This window comes from Momordica charantia (assembly GCF_013281855.1).
Source record: "Momordica charantia cultivar OHB3-1 chromosome 11 unlocalized genomic scaffold, Mcharantia_2.0 BLBB01000011.1, whole genome shotgun sequence".
Taxonomy (NCBI): domain Eukaryota; kingdom Viridiplantae; phylum Streptophyta; class Magnoliopsida; order Cucurbitales; family Cucurbitaceae; genus Momordica; species Momordica charantia.
In genome coordinates this window covers 4887508-4909403 of record NW_028275159.1, presented here as the reverse complement: position 1 = coordinate 4909403, position 21896 = coordinate 4887508, and the positions used below count along the sequence as shown (strand labels likewise).

The 21896-nt window shown below is 34.4% G+C and overlaps 2 protein-coding genes across 2 annotated transcripts; both read left to right on the top strand.

The window, feature by feature from the left end:
• The first annotated feature begins 5323 nt into the window (after positions 1-5323).
• On the top strand, positions 5324-10688 carry LOC111007884 (oligopeptide transporter 4-like). Its single transcript, XM_022280421.2, has 6 exons — positions 5324-5874; positions 5996-6093; positions 6673-7245; positions 8089-8341; positions 8914-9096; positions 9822-10688. The coding sequence occupies exons 1-6, from the start codon at positions 5371-5373 to the stop codon at positions 10440-10442; spliced, it is 2232 nt and encodes a 743-aa protein (XP_022136113.1). The 5' UTR covers positions 5324-5370; the 3' UTR covers positions 10443-10688.
• A 1386-nt stretch (positions 10689-12074) lies between these two features.
• LOC111013141 (oligopeptide transporter 2) lies at positions 12075-16844 on the top strand. Its single transcript, XM_022287536.2, has 6 exons — positions 12075-12650; positions 12759-12856; positions 13821-14384; positions 14553-14805; positions 15126-15308; positions 15948-16844. Exons 1-6 carry the CDS (start codon positions 12144-12146, stop codon positions 16560-16562), a joined length of 2220 nt encoding a protein of 739 aa, XP_022143228.1. The 5' UTR covers positions 12075-12143; the 3' UTR covers positions 16563-16844.
• Positions 16845-21896: the final 5052 nt, after the last annotated feature.

Genomic DNA, 21896 nt, shown 5'->3' with positions numbered 1-21896 from the left:
AAGAAAAAAAAAAGAAAGAAAAGGAATTAACTACAAACTTTCATGGTTCTTTTTGGCTTTTGAAAAGATTTGTTTTTAAATAAAACTATTTTTCTATAAGCGTCTTTAAAATAATTACTAATTCAGAAGGTGTTTTAAGACATTTTGGGAGGTAAAATGGCTTTGGTCTTTTTTCTAAATTACGTTGATTATTATGACATGTTTAAAAAGTAATTTTTATTCTAACCACGGGCGGATCTACTCGATGGGATTTGAGCTCCCTCAACCTTGAAATGTTTGGATTATATACAAACTAATGTTCCAATTAGACATAAAATTTCAGATTGGCGTAGTGGAACAAGGGACCAAGCCCCCCTAAAATACTAGCGTTTGAGACTGGGATCTGGCACTGATTGTACCAATAATCAAAATCACTCTCAAAAAATTCTTTTGAGTGTATTGGGTGTCAAAATCAATCTTGTAAGGGTAAAAATCACTACTATTACCATTGGTTATGTTTGATAAACTAAAAAAATTGATTATAGGAAATTTTTGAAATCACTCCTCTTCGCATTGATATGGTCAAAATTATTTTTGGTATGGTCAAAATCACTCCTCTTCCCATTGATTAATAATTTTTGTCAAATTAAAAAATTGATTTTAAGCTAAATTGATTTTTAACATATCACTTGAGTAGTAATTTTAGAATATCAATTATATTTAAAAAAATTTTCAATAGAAAATCACTCCCAATTCCATTGATCATATTTTGTCGTGGTCAAATTCACTCCCATTTTCATTGGTGGTAAATTAAAATTTTGATTTTGGGAAAACATTAGGTATCACTTGAATGGTTGATTTTGGAAAATCAATTATATCTTTTTTTTTTCAAAATCACTCATTCTACCACTCTTAAATACACCATTTGTATAGTTTCTTCGATGATTTGAGATAATTAAAAATATTTTTTACAATATCTACTAGCTTTGTAATACTTGAAAAATCTTTTTGAAAATTTAAATTGCTTTAAAATCCATTTTTAAATAGATACACAATAATTTATTTGTTTTAAAACTCATTTTTAATAAGTACTTGGTGAGTTATTTTAAAGTTAATGCAATGGTAGTAAATGAGTACCGAAAAAGAAGTGTACAAAAATGAAGATATACAAAAATCATCCTTGGTGATATCTTTCTATCAACTTCGTTTATGTTAATTTGAATGTTGGGGAGATAAGTAATGTCTTTTATCTTAGTCTATTGGTATACATGCACACATCGACCATATAATTTACTAAATTGTGTATGATATATAGTATATGACTTTTAAGATTTATCATAATTTCAATTTTTATGGATATGGGATATTGATTCTACAGAAGTTCCATGAATATATAAATATCGATTGTATTTAGAGTTTAATATATAATCTTAAAAAAAATAAATTATTAATTTGTGTCCTAAACATACTTTAATTTAATTAAAGTACATATCTTCAACAAAAAAGTCGTGAGTTCGAATCTTCATCCCTACATGTTTGTATTGAATATATATATATATACATAGACACACACATATACATACTATTATGGGATTGTATTCGGCCAAGGAAATGGGCCTATACAGACCAGAGAGACCCAAACCCAGTGACAGACCGGGCGAATCGAGGCTCGGTCCCGACCTTGGCTCGACGCGACCGAGCCCACTTTCTTTCCTCTTCCATTGGGAGAGGTGTCCCGATCTACGAATTCCTGTGATCCAATGATCACGACGGATAGATGGACTCAACGAGAAGGTTCCAGAGGGCAAGACCCCTATAAAGGGAACCACTGGCTGAACCCTAGAAGCAAACAGATAAACCCTAAGTACTTCACTTAGTAATTCTCTCATCACTGATTTAAGCATCGGAGTCAGTGTGATTGAAGTCACACCAGATTAGAGTTGTTCGGTTTTGCAGGCGCGCGCGCGCACACAAATTCCTTGAGAACTATATAGTATCCACACACACACGCAAATCCTTGAGAACTATAAAGACAATATTAACATTCCAACCTATAATATGAAACTAGTGCACTCACCGCCATTCTCATTGTTCTTGAATTTAACGGACCCCAAAATTTACGCAGTATTGTGACAATCTCTTTCTAAACAATAAGACAACATATATAAGCTCCACCTGACAAAACTATAGCATAATGCATTTAATTCCAAGCTCAAAATAAAAATGTCTCCTGCCAATCTTACTCTTTGCTTGGAGGGACTACAAAGAGGTAAAACGTTATCATTCCTTTTTGTTATTATTATTGTTATATAATTAAAACAGTAATCAAATACAAATTATTATCCTCAGTACGTTTAAATTACGAATCTTAGATATCTAATTCATGCCTATAAAATAAAATACTACTATTGCGACGATTCTTTATATATAGTTCAAATATAATATTCATGTTAATAGTTTTTATTTCTTTTACAGAGATTTTAGTTACAAACGGATGAGATAGAGTAAAATGTACGGCAATTTGATCATTTAAAATTTTAAAATTAACTTTACAAACAAGAAAAAGAAAAAATATACTACATAGCATAAAATAAATATATATTTATAAAAATGTCATTACTTTTATTTTCTTTTTTCAAAACCAACAAAAGTAAACTTTTAATTAGTATAATGTAAGTATATTATAAGTTTGCTATATATGTCATTTTGTAAACTATTAAACCTATTTGTATTATTTTTGGAATTCTCTAAAAAAAGATTATCGTTTTGTTTGTCTAATCGTTTATCAATTATGCAGTTAATTTAAGCATAGTCAAACTAAAATATATGAATTTAAATTGTCATCTCTACATGTGGTTCGCTTATTAAATTTTGTTATTTTATCTCTTTTCTGCTTAAAAAAAATCCCAATTTTCGAATTTTGTTTAATTGCCATTTCCATCCTTATCTCTACACCAAAGAACGAAAATGATGTCTGAAAATTAATGAATTCCTGGTCCACATCAGCGTGTAATGTAAACACAGGCGAGGATGACGTACCAATTCTCGCTACTGAGACAAAGGAAACAGCTTATAATTAAATAAAATAAAATAGCAGAATGATACAGATACTTTGGAGGATATTTCCCATGCAATTAACTTATTATTTTACGTAATTTTCATGGGTTGCAATTTCCATCCGATAATTTCCATGTCGGCCGGCACTATGTCCCACTCCCATCCCAATAAACATTTAAATGGACAAATAAAACAATTTATGTTTCCAGATTTCTATAATTAATAAAATATATATATAGTTTATTGGCTGTGCTCTGCGGACAGTGTTAACGAGTCCTATGTTATAGGATTTCAAGATTAATTTGTTACAGATTTGGGTGTCTAATATACTTTCAAATTTTGTATACCCAAAATACTATAAATTATTGAATCAAATCAAGTTGGGTGGCTATACGAGAATAACTGTCTTTTTTAGATATATATATTTTTCTATTTTTTAGTAAATTCAGAATGAAAATTCGAGCTCAGGATTTTTTTTTTTTTATAGAAAATATATATTTTAACGGGTTGGATTAGAACGACTATTATTTTGTTAAACAATGATGGGAAAATTAGAGACAGAAAGCTATCCATGGGGGAAGATTTTGAAGTGTCTTGGATGTCAACTCGTGGACGGTGTTGTCCAAGCATTTGGCTGAACTAATTACTTGTTTTAAAATTTTGAATTAATTATTTTTCCTTTAGTACTATAAACTTTTGTTTTGTAATGTTAGCTCGCAACCAATACGTCAATCTACACACAGACATAGATGCACCTAAAAAATTATTAACATTTGCTAATCACATTATCTATTTACGTCACTTATATGAAAAATAAATGCATCAACTTGAAGTATGATTTTATAGGTGATTTTTTCATAATTTAATAATTATATGTACCACATAAAATATCAACTCTCGACCCGTAAGATAGTCAAAAAATAATTAGCAAATACTTTGACAAGAGGTTCGATTTTTCCATATAGAAATATATTCGCTCAAAAAGGTCCCTATAAGAAGTCAGTCGTATATGAGAAGATTGATTACGTAGAAAAAGGAAAATGAATTCGTATTCACGTACAGAAGAGACATCTTTCACCTGGGTGAAGGATTTGAACTAAAATGTCCAAAGGGAAGAGGATAGAATAGGTTCCAAATTAAATGGGTAAAAGAGTAATTAAGTATTTTTCATTAAAAATAAGAAGAGGGTCCCACAAGTTTATCCTTAAATTGTTAGAATTGAAAAAACTACATATACATAGATATATGGTTCTATTTTTTTGTCATTTTACTGTTCAATAATCTCTCATATTTATCACATAATATTTTACTAATGTTGAGAGCTTTCTTATTTCTATTTTATTCTTTTTAATAAAAAAATACAACTGTATGACCTCAAACACCCATACATGGATGAATAATAAAAACAAAATTTTTATTTATATTAGAACAAATTTGTAACGAGATAAAAAAACAAAAAACTTGTTTTTGCTGTTTCTAAAATTTCTTTACAATTTTGAGAATATTTCTAAAAAATTAGAAAAAATTAAAATAAATAGTCGTCAAATACTTAGATTTGTTACCAAATTTGGAAAGGTGAAACAAATGAAAACATCCCAAAAACCCCTAATTAAATATCTACCACACTTGCATTTAACTTCATGCCCATCAACCACCACTCAAAATTTGATAGCAAAAATTGTTATATTATCTCACCTTTTGCCTTTATCTCAACTACACAAAAATATAATCGTGATAAAATAAATGTTAAAAAATACTTTTGGTCCCGGTACATTGGCTAAAGTAATAATTTAGTCCATAAATTTTAGTTTGTAACGATTTAGTCCCTGTATTTTTAGATTGGTAACAATTTAGTCATTGAATTTTAATATGTAATAATTTAGTTATTGTAATTTATAGTTTGTAACGATTTAGCCATTATCGTGAAATTTTTTGTTAAATTTCTTATATATATAGATTGACAAACTAAAAAGGAACCATATATGTTTATAATTACAAAGGTTAAATTGTTATAAGATAAAATTTGACACTTAATTTTAATAAAAATTTTTACAATAAGAGCTAAATTGTTACAAATTTGAAATAACAGGGACTAAATTAAGTTTAATGACTAAATTGTTACTTCGATAAAAGTACAATTAAGTAAATCGTTACCCATTAAAATTGATAAATTAAATTGTTGCTTCAGGGGAAAAGTAAACGTCCTAAAATAAAAAACCCACGTGATAGCACGTAACTAATATTCGTATTTTAAAGGGCAAACAAAAGGGGTGTGCCAAGCTCAACTACTTAAAAGGAAGGGATTCTCAGATTCCCCAACAACCGGCCGGCGCCATGGGGACAGAGGCAACCGAAACGCCGCTAACCACGGACGACCTTCTGGAGAAAGAAGAGATTTCTCCGATAGAGCAAGTCCGGCTAACGGTGTCGATCACAGACGACGTGTCGCAGCCGGTGTGGACGTTCCGGATGTGGTCTCTGGGTCTATTATCCTGCTGCGTCATGTCGTTCGTCAACCAGTTCTTCAGTTACCGGAAGGAGCCACTGGTGATCACCCAGATCACCGTCCTCGTGGCGTCCCTCCCCATCGGACGGTTCATGGCGTCCGTACTTCCCAGTAGAAAGTTTCGGATCCCCGGGTTCGGGTCGAAGGAGTTCTCGTTCAACCCGGGTCCGTTTAACATGAAGGAGCATGTGCTTATTTCAATATTTGCCAACGCCGGAAGCGCTTTCGGGGGCGGGTCGGCGTATGCGGTGGGGATTGTGACGATTATCAAGGTTTTCTATTGGAGGAGCATCTCTTTCTTCGCCTCTTGGCTTCTCGTCATCACTACGCAGGTGATTCTTTCTTATGCTCTTTATAATTTTAAGAAAAAATAAAATTAATATCTGAATTATTTTTACTTAATTTCGGACTAATTAATTTAAAAGGTGAGGCTTGTACGTGGTTACTGTGCAGGTTCTGGGTTACGGCTGGGCTGGGCTTATGAGGAAGTACGTGGTTGAGCCGGCGCATATGTGGTGGCCGAGTACCCTCGTCCAGATTTCACTTTTCCGGTAATAACAAGTTTCACACTCAATAAATTAAATAATGAAAATATTTAGCTAATTACCTTAACCACATATTTCTATTCCAACGAAAAATTCATGGCTCATTATTTATTTCTAAAGAAAATTTTATTTTTACATTTCTATCTTTTAGTTATCATTTTCAATTTTTAGTTAAAACTTTTCTCTATTCTAATCTAGTAAGGATTATTTAAAAATTTATAGCCCATTAATTTTTCTAGAAAGGAACTCTTAATGTCTTTCAATTAATTTTTATCATCTAATGTAAACATAAAAACAATAAGAGAGAAATTTGCCGACCTCATATGTATAATTCGATGGTAAGCATATTTTTTCGTAAGCTTGAACGAAAGTTGGGTAAACACTACAAATTATTTGACAGTCAGAGCATAGCGGTTAGTAAAAAGTCGTAGATTCAACTATCCACGTACCACTACGTGTTGTTGAACTCATAATTATATCTTTGCGACCACCCGTCCAAATTAAAACTTTTAAATCGAAAGCTAAATTTTTTAACATGATCGCCAAGTCAAAATTAAATTTAAACTTCAAAATCTAACTGGACAGGACACTCCACGAGAAAGAGGAAGAAGGGGAGAGGCGAATCTCGAGGATGAAATTCTTCCTAATAGCACTGGGAGGCAGCTTCGTATGGTACATGTTCCCAGGCTACATCTTCCAGACGCTTCAGAGCATATCATGGGTGTGCTGGGCCTTCCCCCACTCAGTAACGGCCCAGCAACTCGGGTCGGGTTTCTCGGGGCTCGGGTTCGGGGCGTTCTCTCTGGACTGGTCCACGGTGGCGTCGTTCCTGGGCAACCCTCTGATCAGCCCGTTCTTCGCCATCGTGAACATCTTCGTGGGGTACGTGGCGCTCATCTACGTGGTGATGCCCGTTTCGTACTGGGGGTTCAACGTTTTCAGCGCCAAAACGTTCCCCATTTTCTCGTCGGATTTGTTCAGCTCCGATGGGCAGGAGTATGATATTACGTCCATTGTGAACGACCGGTTCGAGTTGAACCAGGACGCGTATAATAAGGTGGGAAGGGTCAATTTGAGCTCCTTCTTCGCTATCACTTATGGATTTGGTTTCGCCGCCATTGCCGCCACGCTTACTCACGTTGCCTTGTTTCATGGGAGGTCAGACACTTTTTTTGTTTTTTGTCATAAGGCTCCGATTTGTGAAAATTTATCTAAAAGAGAAAAATACAAAAAATAATAAAATAATAAAAACTTGATAGGTTCTCACAAATCAGGAGCTAAGTATCTTTTTATATATATATATATTATGGCTGTTGTTTCTTTTTTGCTACCAAAAAAGGTCGTCTACAATTTTACAATTTTATTTAGTTTTTTAAGGTTAAATCACAACTTTTGTTATTGAATTTTTTGATTATCTAATAAGTCTACGTGCTTTTTTAAAGCTGTTAATTTTTTTGAAAAAAGCTTTCAAAATGGTATATAACATGTTTTTGGAAGTTTAATTAAAAGATTTCTAATAAGTCGTTCTCATTTAGTGCATAATATCATGGGTTGATTATATTGTTTTTTTAGTATATCAAATGGGATGTAGGGTTTCAAACTTATGATCTTTTGGTAGTTCATATTAGCAATTATTTTGTTATTTAAAGATTATGTAATATGTTAGGTACAGTTGTTTTTCAGTAACGTAAATACTAAATCAACAAAGTTAATGAACGACAGAAGTGTATTAAGCACAAAATTAAAAGTTGGTTTATTAAAACTATATATATATATGTTTCTCTCCAACCTCATATATTGGATGTGACATTCTAAAAATGGTAAGGAGGGGCATTAGCAATAGTATCTTCTATTACAAGTTAGGATCAATTTTTTGTCTTTTTTTTTTTTGATTATCTTGGTAAAATCATATTAAGATCATATGTTCGAAATAATCTTAATATATATATTTTTGACAATTAATTAATAACACTAATGGTTGGTTTTAATAATATATAACAGGGAGATTGTTAAAAAATTCCGAGCAGCTTCAGAAGGAAGAGAAGACATCCACACGAGGCTGATGAGGAACTACAAGGACATACCATCGTGGTGGTTTCATATACTTCTATTACTCGCAATCGCCGCTTCTCTTGCGCTCTGTATCTTCCTCAAGAAACAGGTTCAGTTGCCATGGTGGGGTCTTATTTTTGCAGCCGCCCTCGCTTTCATTTTCACTCTCCCAATAAGCATTATCACTGCCACCACAAATCAGGTAATTAATTAGTTCCTAATTTCAATTACTTCTTCTTTTTAATTGAATCAAATTTAGGCTAAATTACAAAAATGCATCCCTCTTCTTCTTTTAAAAGTTTCAATATGATCCTAAACTTTTCGTAAACGATTTTAAAATATTCTATGAGAAAATTTTCATTAATATTTTCAACGGAAATTGACGTGACAGAATATGACAGAATATGAATTAACATAACAATATAATTAAGGTTTAAGATTAATTAGGACACCATTTGGGCAAGCTTACACGTTAGTCATGTCCTTTAAAAAATGATTGCTTTTCTACAATTTCTCTCTTTTTAAACTCAATTCGAACAAGCTTCCATGTTAATTGTGACTATCCAACTTTCTATTCAAAATATAATTACTAGATGTTTATTCCAATAGAATTGATTGAAAAGTGGGGTGCTATTCAATTGTTTGAAAGAATAATTATATTTTCTGAAATAAAGAAAAGCTTCAAGGGGGTTTCTTTTTTTTATAATCTAGCCTAAATTTTATTGAGCGAAAAACTTCAAAAATATTAATTTTACATGATTTTGTGTGGAGCAGACTCCAGGACTTAATATTATAACAGAGTATTTAATGGGAGTGATATATCCGGGAAGGCCAATAGCCAATGTCTGCTTCAAGACATATGGATATATAAGTATGGCTCAGGCAGTCAGCTTTCTTAGTGACTTCAAATTAGGACATTATATGAAGATTCCTCCCAGATCAATGTTCCTTGTTCAGGTAATTTTGCCTTACGTACATATACCATATGTTTTAAATCTTATTAAAATTTATAGTTATTCAAACATGTAAAACATATAGGGCTCGTTTATATAATTAGAAATTAATTGAAAAAAAAAGAGTTAGAAAGCATCGCTCTAAGAGACTTGTTTGGACACTGACACCATTATAACTCAACTCATGATCAATACATTTAGTTACTTCTCTTGTTCTATTCAAAAATTAAAAAATATATATATTGTTCGACCAAATATTACATTTTACGAAGCTATATTTTGATCAAACATGTTTTTTGAAGAGATGTGTTTGAATTATCCTTTTAATCTCTAAGTTAAGATGTGTGCCTGTTTTATTTAATCGTGGTAGTTCGTGCCTGAACTAAATTAAAATGAACATTTATATGAAAGTTTAATGACCCTAACATTAAATAAACCTTAAAAGTCCAAAACTATAACATACATATTGAGAGATCATGAACAAAATTAAACAAACTTTAGTTTAGAGGGGAAAAGTTGAACTTTAAACCTCAAAATCTACAATATTCCTTTTTTTAATTTAACAACTAATCTACAATATTTTCCCAAGACTTTTTTATCGTACAAAGCATTTGGCTCTAAAATAAACCATAAAGAAAAAAATGGCCATTTAATTACCAGGTAATTGGATTTATTCTTGATTGATTTGGAAGAGAATTAATTGATTTTTTATAATCCACGTGTCCACAGCTGATTGGCACAATAGTAGCAGGGACAGTCAACATCAGCGCGGCATGGTGGCTGTTAACGACCGTGGATGGAATCTGCCATCAAAGCGCTTCCTCAAACAGCCCATGGACTTGCCCTAACGACCGCGTCTTCTTCGACGCGTCGGTCATATGGGGCTTGGTCGGACCCAAGCGCATCTTCGGCTCCCAAGGAAACTACTCCGCTCTCAACTGGTTTTTCCTCGGCGGAGTCCTCGGCCCCTCCCTCGTCTATCTCCTCTCCCGATTATTTCCCAGCCAAACTTGGATCCCGCTCATCAACCTCCCAGTCCTCTTCGGCGCCACCGCCTACATGCCCCCCGCGGCGCCGATTAATTACAACTCCTGGATTCTAGTCGGCACGGTCTTCAACTACTACGTGTTCGGGTACCGGAAAAGGTGGTGGCAGAGGTACAACTACATTTTGTCGGCGGCGCTGGACGCCGGCGTCGCGTTCATGGCGGTTCTGATTCACTTCGCGTTTGGGGTTAGAAATGTGCATATGAATTGGTGGGGGTCCAATCCTGTTGACACTGATCACTGTTTGCTGGCGAGCTGCCCCACCGCCAAGGGCGTCGTCGTTGACGGTTGCCCCGTGTTCTAACGCCGGTATATATGTTTAAAGTCCGACATGTCGTACTCGTTGATTTGGTCGTCGTTTGAGTGTGAAGAATTACTGTAATTTACACTTCCACTTTTCCCTTCCGTGTGTGTAGTTTGAACTTTGAAGCTTGTTTTGGGAGTTGAAAAGTTGCATTTCTTTTTTTTTTCTCTCTTTTTTGAAGGATCAAAAAGTTGCATTTCAATTGTGAATCATATTAATAATTTAAATGACAAATTAAGTTCTGTATGCCTTTTAGTCCAACTTATTAACTTAAATATTATTTGTGAAAGAAAATCTATATGGAAAGTACGATCATCAATTTTAAGATGATAATAAATGTAGGGGCGGAGACGTTGATGGCGAGGCCAAGCTGTCCCGCAAGAGAAGAAACGCACCAGCTAACAGAAATGAGGAAACAATTCGAACCATCCGGGTTTGTTTGGCATGTAACAGATTATGTTTATTATTTTACAGATTCATTGAATCAAATCAATTTCTTGAATATTTATTTAGCTTATTTGTCTTTTAAAATTATTTTTGAATTATATTATCTTTGAAATTCTAAAAATAATATTTTTATTATAAGTAGTTTTAGATTTTAAATTTGAAACTTTGTAAAATTACATTAAAAAATATAAAAACTTTAATAAATAATTATTCATGTAATAAATTTATTCTGTTTATGCTAAAATTAAAATATTTAAAATATAAACATTTTTTTTATAACATGTGGTGGTGGAATCAAATTCACAACCTGTTAATTGAAGATATTTGTCAATTACCACTAAATCTTGACAAAAAATCTAACATATTATAAATTATATGATATTATAAAATAATAATAATTATAATATATATATTAATTAATTAATTAATGATATTTAGATTCAAGTAAATACTTGTACACTAATTTACAAATATATTACCAAAACAAATTTTTCAAGTGCTATTTGATTCCCAAGTCTACCAACAAACATAAATTCGATTAGGAAATCTTTTTTTCTGATTTGCTTTGTTACTTATAATTTGTATCTCAAAAAAAGCTAATGCACTAGAAAATGAGATTTAAATATAAAAAAAGATTTGAAGTATGTATTTATTTGGTCCCTTGAACTCCAAATCTTACCTACCAAACATTTGTAGTTTGAAATTTTAAAAATCAAATAAACATTTACTATAAAATTTGGGACCAAAAATGTATTTTTAGGTATCTTTTATTAAAAGATAAATAATATAACCTAAAAAACATACGAAATCTATAGACAAATGAACGTAGCGGTAATTGACATATATATACAATCTCTTTGTTGTAAGTTCGATCTCTCGCCTGTCTTCGAAAAAAATGCACACGAAATCCGTGATTTGCAGCCATTATTATTATACTATACTTGCGTTAAACTGGTCTCTCGCTGCGCTGGCGCTTAGCGAGATTCCAGGAAAGAGTATTAATTAGCAAAAGCCGCAAAACAAACAAATTAAGAAATAAGAAGGGAAATTCTCCGGCCCGCTTGCTTTCCATAAGCGGACGTTTAAAAAATAAAAATTTTACTGAATCAAGGCGCCAACGTAACCGTCTCCTCAAATCTCTCTCCCCGCAGATTCTGTTACTGCTCGACACTCCATTTCAAAATTTTATCTGATCCTTCTACCAAACAAACAAACCATTTTTCCTCCTCACTCTTTCGCTTCGCTGTGTCCGCCATGGCTTCTTCCGAGATAGAACCCGAATCGGACGAGCGCAAACCCATCGACGACGACGACTTAATTTCCCCCATTGAACAGGTTCGCCTCACTGTATCTAACGAAGACGATCCCTCGCTCCCCGTATGGACCTTCCGAATGTGGTTTCTCGGATTGCTGTCCTGCGTTGTCCTGTCGTTTCTCAACACCTTCTTCGGCTACCGGACGGAGCCGCTCGTCATTTCGATGATCTCCGTTCAGATCGCGACACTGCCGATCGGCCGATTTCTGGCCAAGGTGCTTCCGACGACGACGTTTCGGATCCCTGGATTTGGGGATACACAGTTCTCGCTCAATCCAGGGCCATTCAATATTAAAGAACACGTCCTGATTTCGATTTTTGCTAATGCCGGTTCCGCGTTCGGGAATGGAGCTGCTTACGCAATCGGAATTGTGGATATAGTCATGGCGTTTTATCATCGGAAAATCTCCTTCTTAGCTGGTTGGATTCTAGTTATTACGACGCAGGTAGTTTTCGTTTTCTTTCCTTACGAGTGACGCCCCGGAGCTGACTCAACTCGTTCACCAGAACTCTGAGTTTGGTGCTAACGTTTTTCCTATGTTTGAATTGAGCAGGTTATGGGATATGGTTGGGCGGGCATACTGCGGAAGTATGTGGTGGATCCTGCCCAAATGTGGTGGCCGAGTAGTCTGGTGCAGGTCTCCTTGTTCAGGTTACAAACAATATATTTATTTTCGCATCGCTTACTGTTCTTAATTATCTGAAAGGAATTTCTCTGGTCCGAGTAATAGAAGCAGACTAGTTTCTGTTGAAGATTTTTAAGCATATATTTAACTTCTTTGCTTGCTGTCGTATGCCATTTTTGAAATGTTTTGTATATGGTATTCTTATTTCTTACGAATATTTAGGGTGCAAATATAACATTGCCAAAACTTTCTAGCTAATTTTGAAATTTGTTTTGATCTTACTTTATTCTGCCAAAGATCCCCTGTTTTGGACTTGAGCGCATTGTTTGAATTTGATTATTGTATCTTTCCGAGGGGTGGGTGGGGTTGCATGCCACTTGTTAAATAAATAAATTCATGTTAATTTCTGGTAGTGGACCCCATAAGTCACATATGAGTAATTAACAATAATCTAATGGTAGCAGCTTTATGCAATCTTCAAAAGTATTGTGTTAGGAACAGAGGAGGCAAAATGGATGCAACTAGCTGGTTAAACTATCTTTACTTCTACTAAGGAGGTTCCAATTCTCAAATTTAGATTTATATATTAAATTAATTTTCAATAAAAAAATTTATTGTTTGTAATAAGAATATTAGTTTCTACACCCACCCGAACATACCCTTCAACAGAAATCAAACAAAGAAATGTCCATCCGCAACCTTACATCACATAATCCGTTTTGGTGATTGACAATTTACCAATTCAATGACTTTGGCACCAGACGTTCTAAAAATGGGTAATGTTTAGTTGTTATAATGTTATACTCTACCATGGTATAAATAATTCTCATTACTACTGAATAATCTCTAAAAATGATGCAGAAAGAAAATTTCTAGTATGAACAGAGAGTGAATTATACTAGAGGATTGACTTTCGTTTTTGATATGCTATTCTTTGCTTCCCCCATGAAACAACACAATTAAAAGTCTAATGTTGCTTGCGATGCACAGAGCAATGCACGAGAAAGACGATAGCCGGATGTCAAGGGGCAAATTTTTCTTGATTGCATTAATATGCAGCTTCTCCTGGTACGTAGTTCCAGGCTATCTCTTCCCAACTCTGTCGACCATCTCCTGGGTCTGCTGGATGTATCCCCGCTCCGTCACTGCCCAGCAGCTCGGCTCTGGCATGCGCGGCCTCGGCCTCGGCTCCTTCTCGCTCGACTGGTCCGTCATCGCCTCGTACCTCTACAGCCCCCTCATCAGCCCCTTCTTCGCCATTGTCAATGTTGCCGTCGGCTACTTTGTGATCATCTACATTATGCTTCCAATTGCTTACTGGAAGACCAATCTCTACAATGCCAAAAACTTCCCAATATTTTCCTCTCATCTGTTTGATGCCCAAGGTCAGATTTATAACGTTTCCGCCATTGTGAATGACAAGTTTGAGATTGACATGGCGGCCTACGAGAAGCAGGGGAGAATAAATCTCAGCGTGTTTTTTTCCCTCTCCTATGGCATTGGTTTTGCTGCTATCGTTTCTACCCTCTCTCATGTTGCGCTCTTTAACGGAAAGTGAGTGGTTACTGGTAACATTCATTTCTTTAAATTATAGTCCTTGAATTATTGAAGTTGCCTAAGTTTTTAAATTTTAGAAAAATGTTGAGTGATCTTTAAAAGTCTTACTTATTAGAGACATTCCATTTCTTTGTAAATGACATAAGGAACGACTGCGTTTTACAGGGAAATATATCAGCAGTTCCGAGCTTCTTATAGCGGTAAAGAAGATATTCATACAAGATTGATGAAGAAGTACAAGGATATACCCGGTTGGTGGTTCCACCTGCTTCTTATTTTGTCCATTATTTTGTCTCTTGCAATGTGCATTTTCATGAAAGATCAGATTCAAATGCCATGGTGGGGACTCATCTTTGCTGCGGTTCTTGCCTTGACTTTTACCCTTCCCATCAGTATTATAACTGCCACTACAAATCAGGTATGAACTTTGAACTTCCCACCCTGTTTATGCAATTTCCTTTTTCCGAACTGTTTAATGATTTTAACCATAACCAGAAGCAATTTTACACCGATTCGATTTGTCTATAAGATTAAAGTTTAAGACAATAGGTGATTTAAAAAATTTCAGTTCAAATTCGTGCAATGTTGTTCTTTCAATATTATTGATATTAATAGTAATCAGCGTGGAATTTCATGAATCAAAATATATTTGATTCCTTGATATCTAACACTAAACGATTAAATTTACTATTGTAGTTTCAATTGAATTATCTTAAATAGATTGTATTCGTTTGGCAGTCCCCAGGACTCAACATTATCACGGAGTACCTGATGGGTATCATATTACCAGGAAGACCAATAGCCAATGTCTGCTTCAAGACCTATGGATATATAAGCATGACACAGGCAGTCTCATTTCTCAATGATTTCAAGCTCGGCCATTACATGAAGATCCCTCCAATTTCTATGTTCATTGTTCAGGTAACACACATTTCCATCTTCATTGTTAAGCCATTATTTTCTCATTTGTAAAACTAAACTAAACCAAATGCCACTGTCCATTTCTCTCCATATATTTTTGATAATTTGTTTCGTAAAACTCCCAATAGCAATCTCCATTAAAATGGCTAATAGAAAAATAAAAGGTTGAGGGTAGAATTGAAAACGGACAAAATTGAAGCTTTAAAAATTTTAGGAGCAAAATTTGAACCAAATAAACCATACAAATTCCCTTTGTACTCTCTGGGAGGGCGTAAGGCAATAGATATGGTTTGGTCATTCTCCTTATTGGCTGGAAGAAAAAAGGTTCGAGATATTAGAAAGTTGTCCCAATCGAAGCTCGCTCATGCTCAATTCCAATGGATAAACCTTCGATCTAGTCTGTCCCCAGCTCTATAATCCACCCGTCTTCCCTGAAAGTGTTCCTCTGCATATGTGTTTGATTTTAATTTTGCCCCCAACTTGCGTGCTTAGTTTCATATTTGCCTCTAATATTTGACATGTTTTTCAAACAAGGAGGGCAAAATTCATTTTGTATATTCCAACTTCTATTTCTGTTTAAATTGTTCTCTATCAAAATTCTACCCATGTGATTTTTGTTCTGTTTTCTCAACACTGAAGTGCATAGGAACTCTGATAGCGGGAACAGTGAACATGGGAGTGGCATGGTGGCTACTGACCTCCGTAGAAAACATCTGCCAGGACCAACTCCTCCCTCCGAACAGCCCCTGGACCTGCCCCGGCGACCGCGTCTTCTTCGACGCATCAGTCATCTGGGGCCTCGTTGGGCCCAAGCGAATCTTCGGCTCGCTCGGAAACTACGCGGCCCTCAATTGGTTCTTCATCGGAGGCGCCGTGGGGCCCCTCCTGGTATGGCTTCTCCAAAAGGCCTTCCCCAATCACAAATGGATCTCCCTCATCAACCTCCCGGTCCTCCTCGGCTCCACCGCCGCCATGCCGCCGGCCACCACCGTCAACTTCAACTGCTGGATCATCGTCGGCACCATCTTCAACTTCTTCGTTTTCAGGTACCGCAAACGGTGGTGGCAGAGGTACAATTACGTTCTCTCGGCGGCGTTGGATGCGGGCTTGGCTTTCATGGGAGTGCTTCTGTATTTCACGTTAACAATGGAGGATAAAGCTGTGTCGTGGTGGGGATCCGACGGCGAGCACTGCGAATTAGCTACTTGCCCCACCGCTAAAGGTATCGTAGTCGATGGTTGTCCTGTGTTCTGATTTCTTTTATGTTCAATTTTTTTACATCACATTTTTTTAGTATTTGTCTCACATGTGAAAAAAGCATTTTTCTTTAGTATCCTCGATTTAATTGTAACCAGAAGTAGATTATTTGCAAAGGATCAACCAGAAGTAATCAGAATTAGATTCATCAGTTCTTTTAAAAAACGAAAAGTTGTTGATCTTATTCTTCTGTATGTTTGTTTGTAATTCGACCTTCCAGAACCAACTTTTTATGTTAAAATATCGCATTGGAAAGTTCAGTAAAGAACGAACTGTCAATTCTGCTGAACTCATAAAGACTCCAAAGAAGAATACTAAAGACAAGTTTCGCATTACCGAAGACTGAAAACTTTAACAGTATTATCAAAATTACATTATCACCTTTCATTCAAAGAACTTCAAGTCCAGCAACCCTAAATTAGTGGAAATTTTTCCACAATAGATTAAGTTTATACATAAATAACTCTCCTTTTTTTTCTTTTTTTTATCTCTTTCCTTGACAACTATACCCCCCTCTCGAGTATATACACCACATTCAAATATTATTAAGAAAGAAGAAGAAGATATAATAATATTAAAAAAAAAAAAAAAGGAAATTACCATGAGCGAAATTTGAGAATCGTTGCTATTTCTTAGGCAGCGATTTGGAAGGAGCAGCATATCTTGCATAAAAACTGCGATAGCCTGGTTCTTGATCCTCATCCAAGCCTTCATCGAAGTTGTGAGCGTAGCTCAATGGGTCATACCTGAATCCGCCGTTAAATGGCTTTGTCTCTGTGAAGCACAGATTATTGCTCTCTCTTTTAACCCACGAAAGCTTCGACTTGAGACGCCCCCAACACGACGCAGCTAAATCTTCTCCTTCCCCACTTTTTGGCCTCTCCATTAGCGGTTAGCGGAACCCCTTTCCCTTTTCTGAGAAAGATTTTTATTTTGCGTTTGGAGAGCAAGAAAATGTTCTCTCTTCGGATACAAGTGTGTGGCAGATAATGGAATTGAAGGCCAAATTGGAATAAACGAACGAGTGTTTTTGGATTTTAAGCATCCGAGGCAGAGGGGTAGTGGTGCCACTGACAGAGACAGAGAAGAGGGAATTGGGAAGTTTTGTCCGTTTGGGCTGATTTTCGTTCGCCCAATGGAGATTCTCGGATGGGTTGCGTTAGGTATATATATATATAATTAACTTTTGGATAATTGGGCGGTGAAGCGATGGTTTATATGACATAATCGTGTTTCTTATATACGAGACAAGGAGACAATTAAAGTGCTTTTAATGTCATTAATTCCTTAATATTTTACGATTCTTTGATATTTAAGTGCAATTTGTATCCATTCCATACGAGAGCTTGTTTGCGTGTGTGAATTTGATTTTTCCTTTTCTTTTGAAGTTAATTATAGGAGAGTGTGTACGTGTAATTAAATTTGGAAAAATTCCTCTATGAAGTGATGGGCAGTGGTCCCGTTTTGGCCATTAAGGCCAACAAATAGAAATTTATTTTTGGTAAATTGATATCGGGATGAATGCATGATTCAATTAGTCCCGACATTATTTAAGGATTGGCCTGTAAACTTGAGGTGGGATGAGGTTGGTTTGAGTAGTTCACTCCATGTGTAAGTTGTGAGGTATGAGAGCTCGGGTTTCATCTATTCAAACTCTGAGGTTAAATATTACTCTACTATACTTCAAATGTCTTTCACATCTTTACTTGTTTGTTAATCTCTCTCACAGTTGTTTGTTGTTTTGATTTCTTCATCTTTGACTCCTACATCTCCATCTTCTTCCTCTTCCTTTCCCTTCCATCGGAATTCTAACCCCCACTCCACCGTCTTTGTGCTTCCTCTCTCCCTCCATCATTTCTCATGGCTTATCTTATTCTTTAATTTGCACCGTGTGCTATTTTTCATTCATAAGGTTGTTGCATATACATAATTTTTCTTAAAATATCAAATTTAAAATAGATGGATTAATTGCCTTCTACAAAATTATAAAAAAAAAAACTTTAATTAAATTATACGAACAGTTCACTAAACAACAGGAAAAAAAACAACTAAAAACAAAATCAAACAGTTCACTACACAATCCTCCACCAACGGTACACAGTCTATCTATATCCACCCTATACACTCCTCCCAATCTACCTCCACCTTCCCAGATTTAGGATATCAAGTTTGTTCGAGATATTACTTAACCTCAGCAGAAATTTTTTTTGACCATTAAACCTGATTAAACAAATTTAATTTAAATTAACGCCGCTATATTTGATTCACCATATTGACTCAAATAGGTTTCTTGATCAAGGAAACTAGAAATTCTACGTCCCAACTCCAAATTCCAAGAAAGACAAAGGGCCCAAACTTTTTACACAACAAGGGAAAAAATATATATGTGTGAATTAGGTGGCCCCAAAGTTTAAGAAAATTTAAATTGGAATAATACATATGGCAAGTTTCGGATCAGACGAGGCATTCTTCTTCTTCCACGAAGCCTTAAGACTTTTTGAGGAAATAGGTTGAAGAGTGACATAGGGAAAATACTACAACAAAATCGGGTTTTAATGACATCCATCACATTTTCATTTCAAAATTGCCAAGTGCCATTTCAGTAGTTTGGAAGGCCGTTTGTGTAGACTGTTGATTTTGCTTGCTTTTAAGCTTCGGCTTTGAAGAAAATTTTCTGTTTTCTTGAGAATTGCTTTGAAGTGATCAAATCTTTGGAAGGGAACAAGGAAGATATATTTCAAACTTAGAAGTTAGTGATCAAAGGGAATAAATATTCTTGCTGGAGATTTTGTAGTCTATAAAATTTGATGCAGTGTTAAGTGGTAAGTTTAGCCCCAACTTTCAAAGGTATGTCTATTAAGTGTATAGTTTTTTTTATTTTTTTATAAATACATTTAATAGATTCCAATATTTATAGTTTTCAAACTTTCAATCTTATGTTCATATAAATTTTTGTTATTAACTTCAATAGTTTAATATTTTATTAACATGCTAATTGCATTATAATTCAGGAATTACGTGACATGCCGATCTCATAAAAATTTAGGATGTTTGGTGACATAATTGCCAAATTAAAAGCGACAACACAGTGACATATTAAACACGAATTTAAAAATTTGGAAACGTCCTTGAAAATTGCGGTTTCTTAATGAATAATGAACACAACTCGAAACCAAACTTATAATTTATATACCTCCTCCCTCCCTTATTGAGCTCAAGATCTCTGTAATTTTAATTTTCTAACCCATTGTATTTTACTTGTTAATGTTTTTTTCTCCTAAAAAAAAATAAGAACCAACCGATTTTCATAAAAAGGATATTACTAAAATGAAAACAACTTTTTAAAATATTATTCTATTTGTCATTTATTTTCTAAAGTAATGTGGTTTTATTTGGCTTATGTCACCTCAACAAAAAGTCGCTTCAAGATACATGGTTAATTTTTTTCTTTAGTCAAAACGAGTGTATTTCAACGATATTTGACATATATTTTCAATTAAGAAGTTGTTAGTTGATCCCACTCATTTTTATATTTTAAATTATTTGTATATACTTCTTCTCTATTTTAAATTATTTTCAGAAATTTTAGTTTTGTTTTTAAACAAACTAATATTTCATTTAAAGCAGAATTTGAACTGTATAGTTCTGCTTTGGTGACTAGTGGCATGGTAAACAACGATAACAAACTTCAATGGTCTTGTTTTTGCTCTTTCCCATCGGATTCTTTTCGCTCTCTGGAAAGATTCCTTTGCCACTGACCAGACAGTAGGGGTTGCTTGTCAATTAAATAGTTGCAACTTCAAATTTCAATGGTCCATATGAAGAATAACGAAAAATAAAAAATAAATTAACTTCACTGGTCCATGGTTCGAATATAACTCTTAGCATTGTAACAGTATTATTATCATAATAGAACAAAAATATATATACCATATGTATATATGTATAACCAAATTCTTTAATGCTGCAGCCACTACTTGATCTCTTCAATTTATGGCCCTATATTATGAGAGTGCCATGGAAGAATATTCTTCGTTATCTTTTGGAAGCCAACATTCCGTAGAAATTATCTATCAAGACTGTCCCTTTGCCCATTAACTTTCAAGTCAGAAATAGGTGCCTAAACCAATTATATTCGGTTTGAGCATCTTATCCAGTGACCATGTAAAAACAGAACTTTTTTCCCTTTAAAATTAAAAGCTTTTATCCCACGTACGCACGTTATATTTGCTTTAGTAATGGAAAAAAAAAAAAGGTTAATTCCTCGAACCTAAATGTGCTGTCCTCCTTTGGGCCGGAAAATATCTTCGTACTTGGGAACATCCCACTTTGAATCCTAAAATATCTTCGTCCTTTCCCTTACACAAATATTATTTAAATTGCCAGGATTATTAATTAACATTTCCAATGTTCGACACGTAGCTGTAGATACGTTGGCCAACTCACTTTCGTACTTTATCTTTTCTTTTAAGAAAAACTGTTTAAAATAAACTTCTTTATAATTGATTTTACTCGTTGCTCTCGTTGTCAGTAGATATTTATCATCCTCGGCAATTTAAAAATAATTATTTGCTTGGTTTACAATAGACTACGCGTTCGACTTGCATTCGCCCATTATGCCACGTAGACGAACCTAATTCTCTTTCCTTTGCGTGATCTGGCATTTCCAGTATGTTCTCTCGACACGTTTCAACAGGAAATTTTCTCTCCTACGCACGCGGAGGTTTGTCTAGCTCGTGCCACGTGGTACTACACTGGGCACCGATGCCCCACGTAATAGACCTAATTATAGATATTTGATTTTATTAATTCAGGATATGGATGTTGATTATTTTTGGCACGTGCGTAAGAAAATGCTTTTCCTTTTTTTTTTTCTAAATATTATTTGATATTCCTATATTTAAATATATAATGAAAAATACTCGAGTCCTCTGCCACAAGAGCAATTTTGTCCTCATCACCTTAAATATTTGACAACTTAAAAAAAATAATATAAAAATAAAAATCTTTTTTAAAATAACAATGAATTGTCAAATATTTAATGACGAGGAGTTCATCTTATATGGAGAGACGAATAAATTTAGAGATATTTTTTATACATTTTCGTATTTGTTTTTTATTTTTATTTTTAATTTTTTTTGGAGAAAGCACGTTCTTGTATAACCAAAACTTATATTAAAGGATCATTCTTATATTACATAATAATCATAATTTCTACTGGTCATTCAACCATTTAGAAAAAGTAACATTAATACTATTTATTTGACTTAAAAAATATCTTAAATGAAAATTAACTTAAAAATGGATATTTAAAATAAAATACGATAAAAA

Bases quoted from the DNA above. Each gene is read 5' to 3' on its own strand.
- LOC111007884 (XM_022280421.2), top strand. From the start codon at position 5,371: ATGGGGACAGAGGCAACCGAAACGCCGCTAACCACGGACGACCTTCTG. The intron at 7,246-8,088 runs GTCAGACACTTT...AATATATAACAG, and splicing joins GTTGCCTTGTTTCATGGGAG to GGAGATTGTTAAAAAATTCC. The intron at 9,097-9,821 runs GTAATTTTGCCT...ACGTGTCCACAG, and splicing joins GATCAATGTTCCTTGTTCAG to CTGATTGGCACAATAGTAGC.
- LOC111013141 (XM_022287536.2), top strand. From the start codon at position 12,144: ATGGCTTCTTCCGAGATAGAACCCGAATCGGACGAGCGCAAACCCATC. The intron at 12,857-13,820 runs GTTACAAACAAT...TGCGATGCACAG, and splicing joins GTGCAGGTCTCCTTGTTCAG to AGCAATGCACGAGAAAGACG. The intron at 15,309-15,947 runs GTAACACACATT...TCAACACTGAAG, and splicing joins TTTCTATGTTCATTGTTCAG to TGCATAGGAACTCTGATAGC.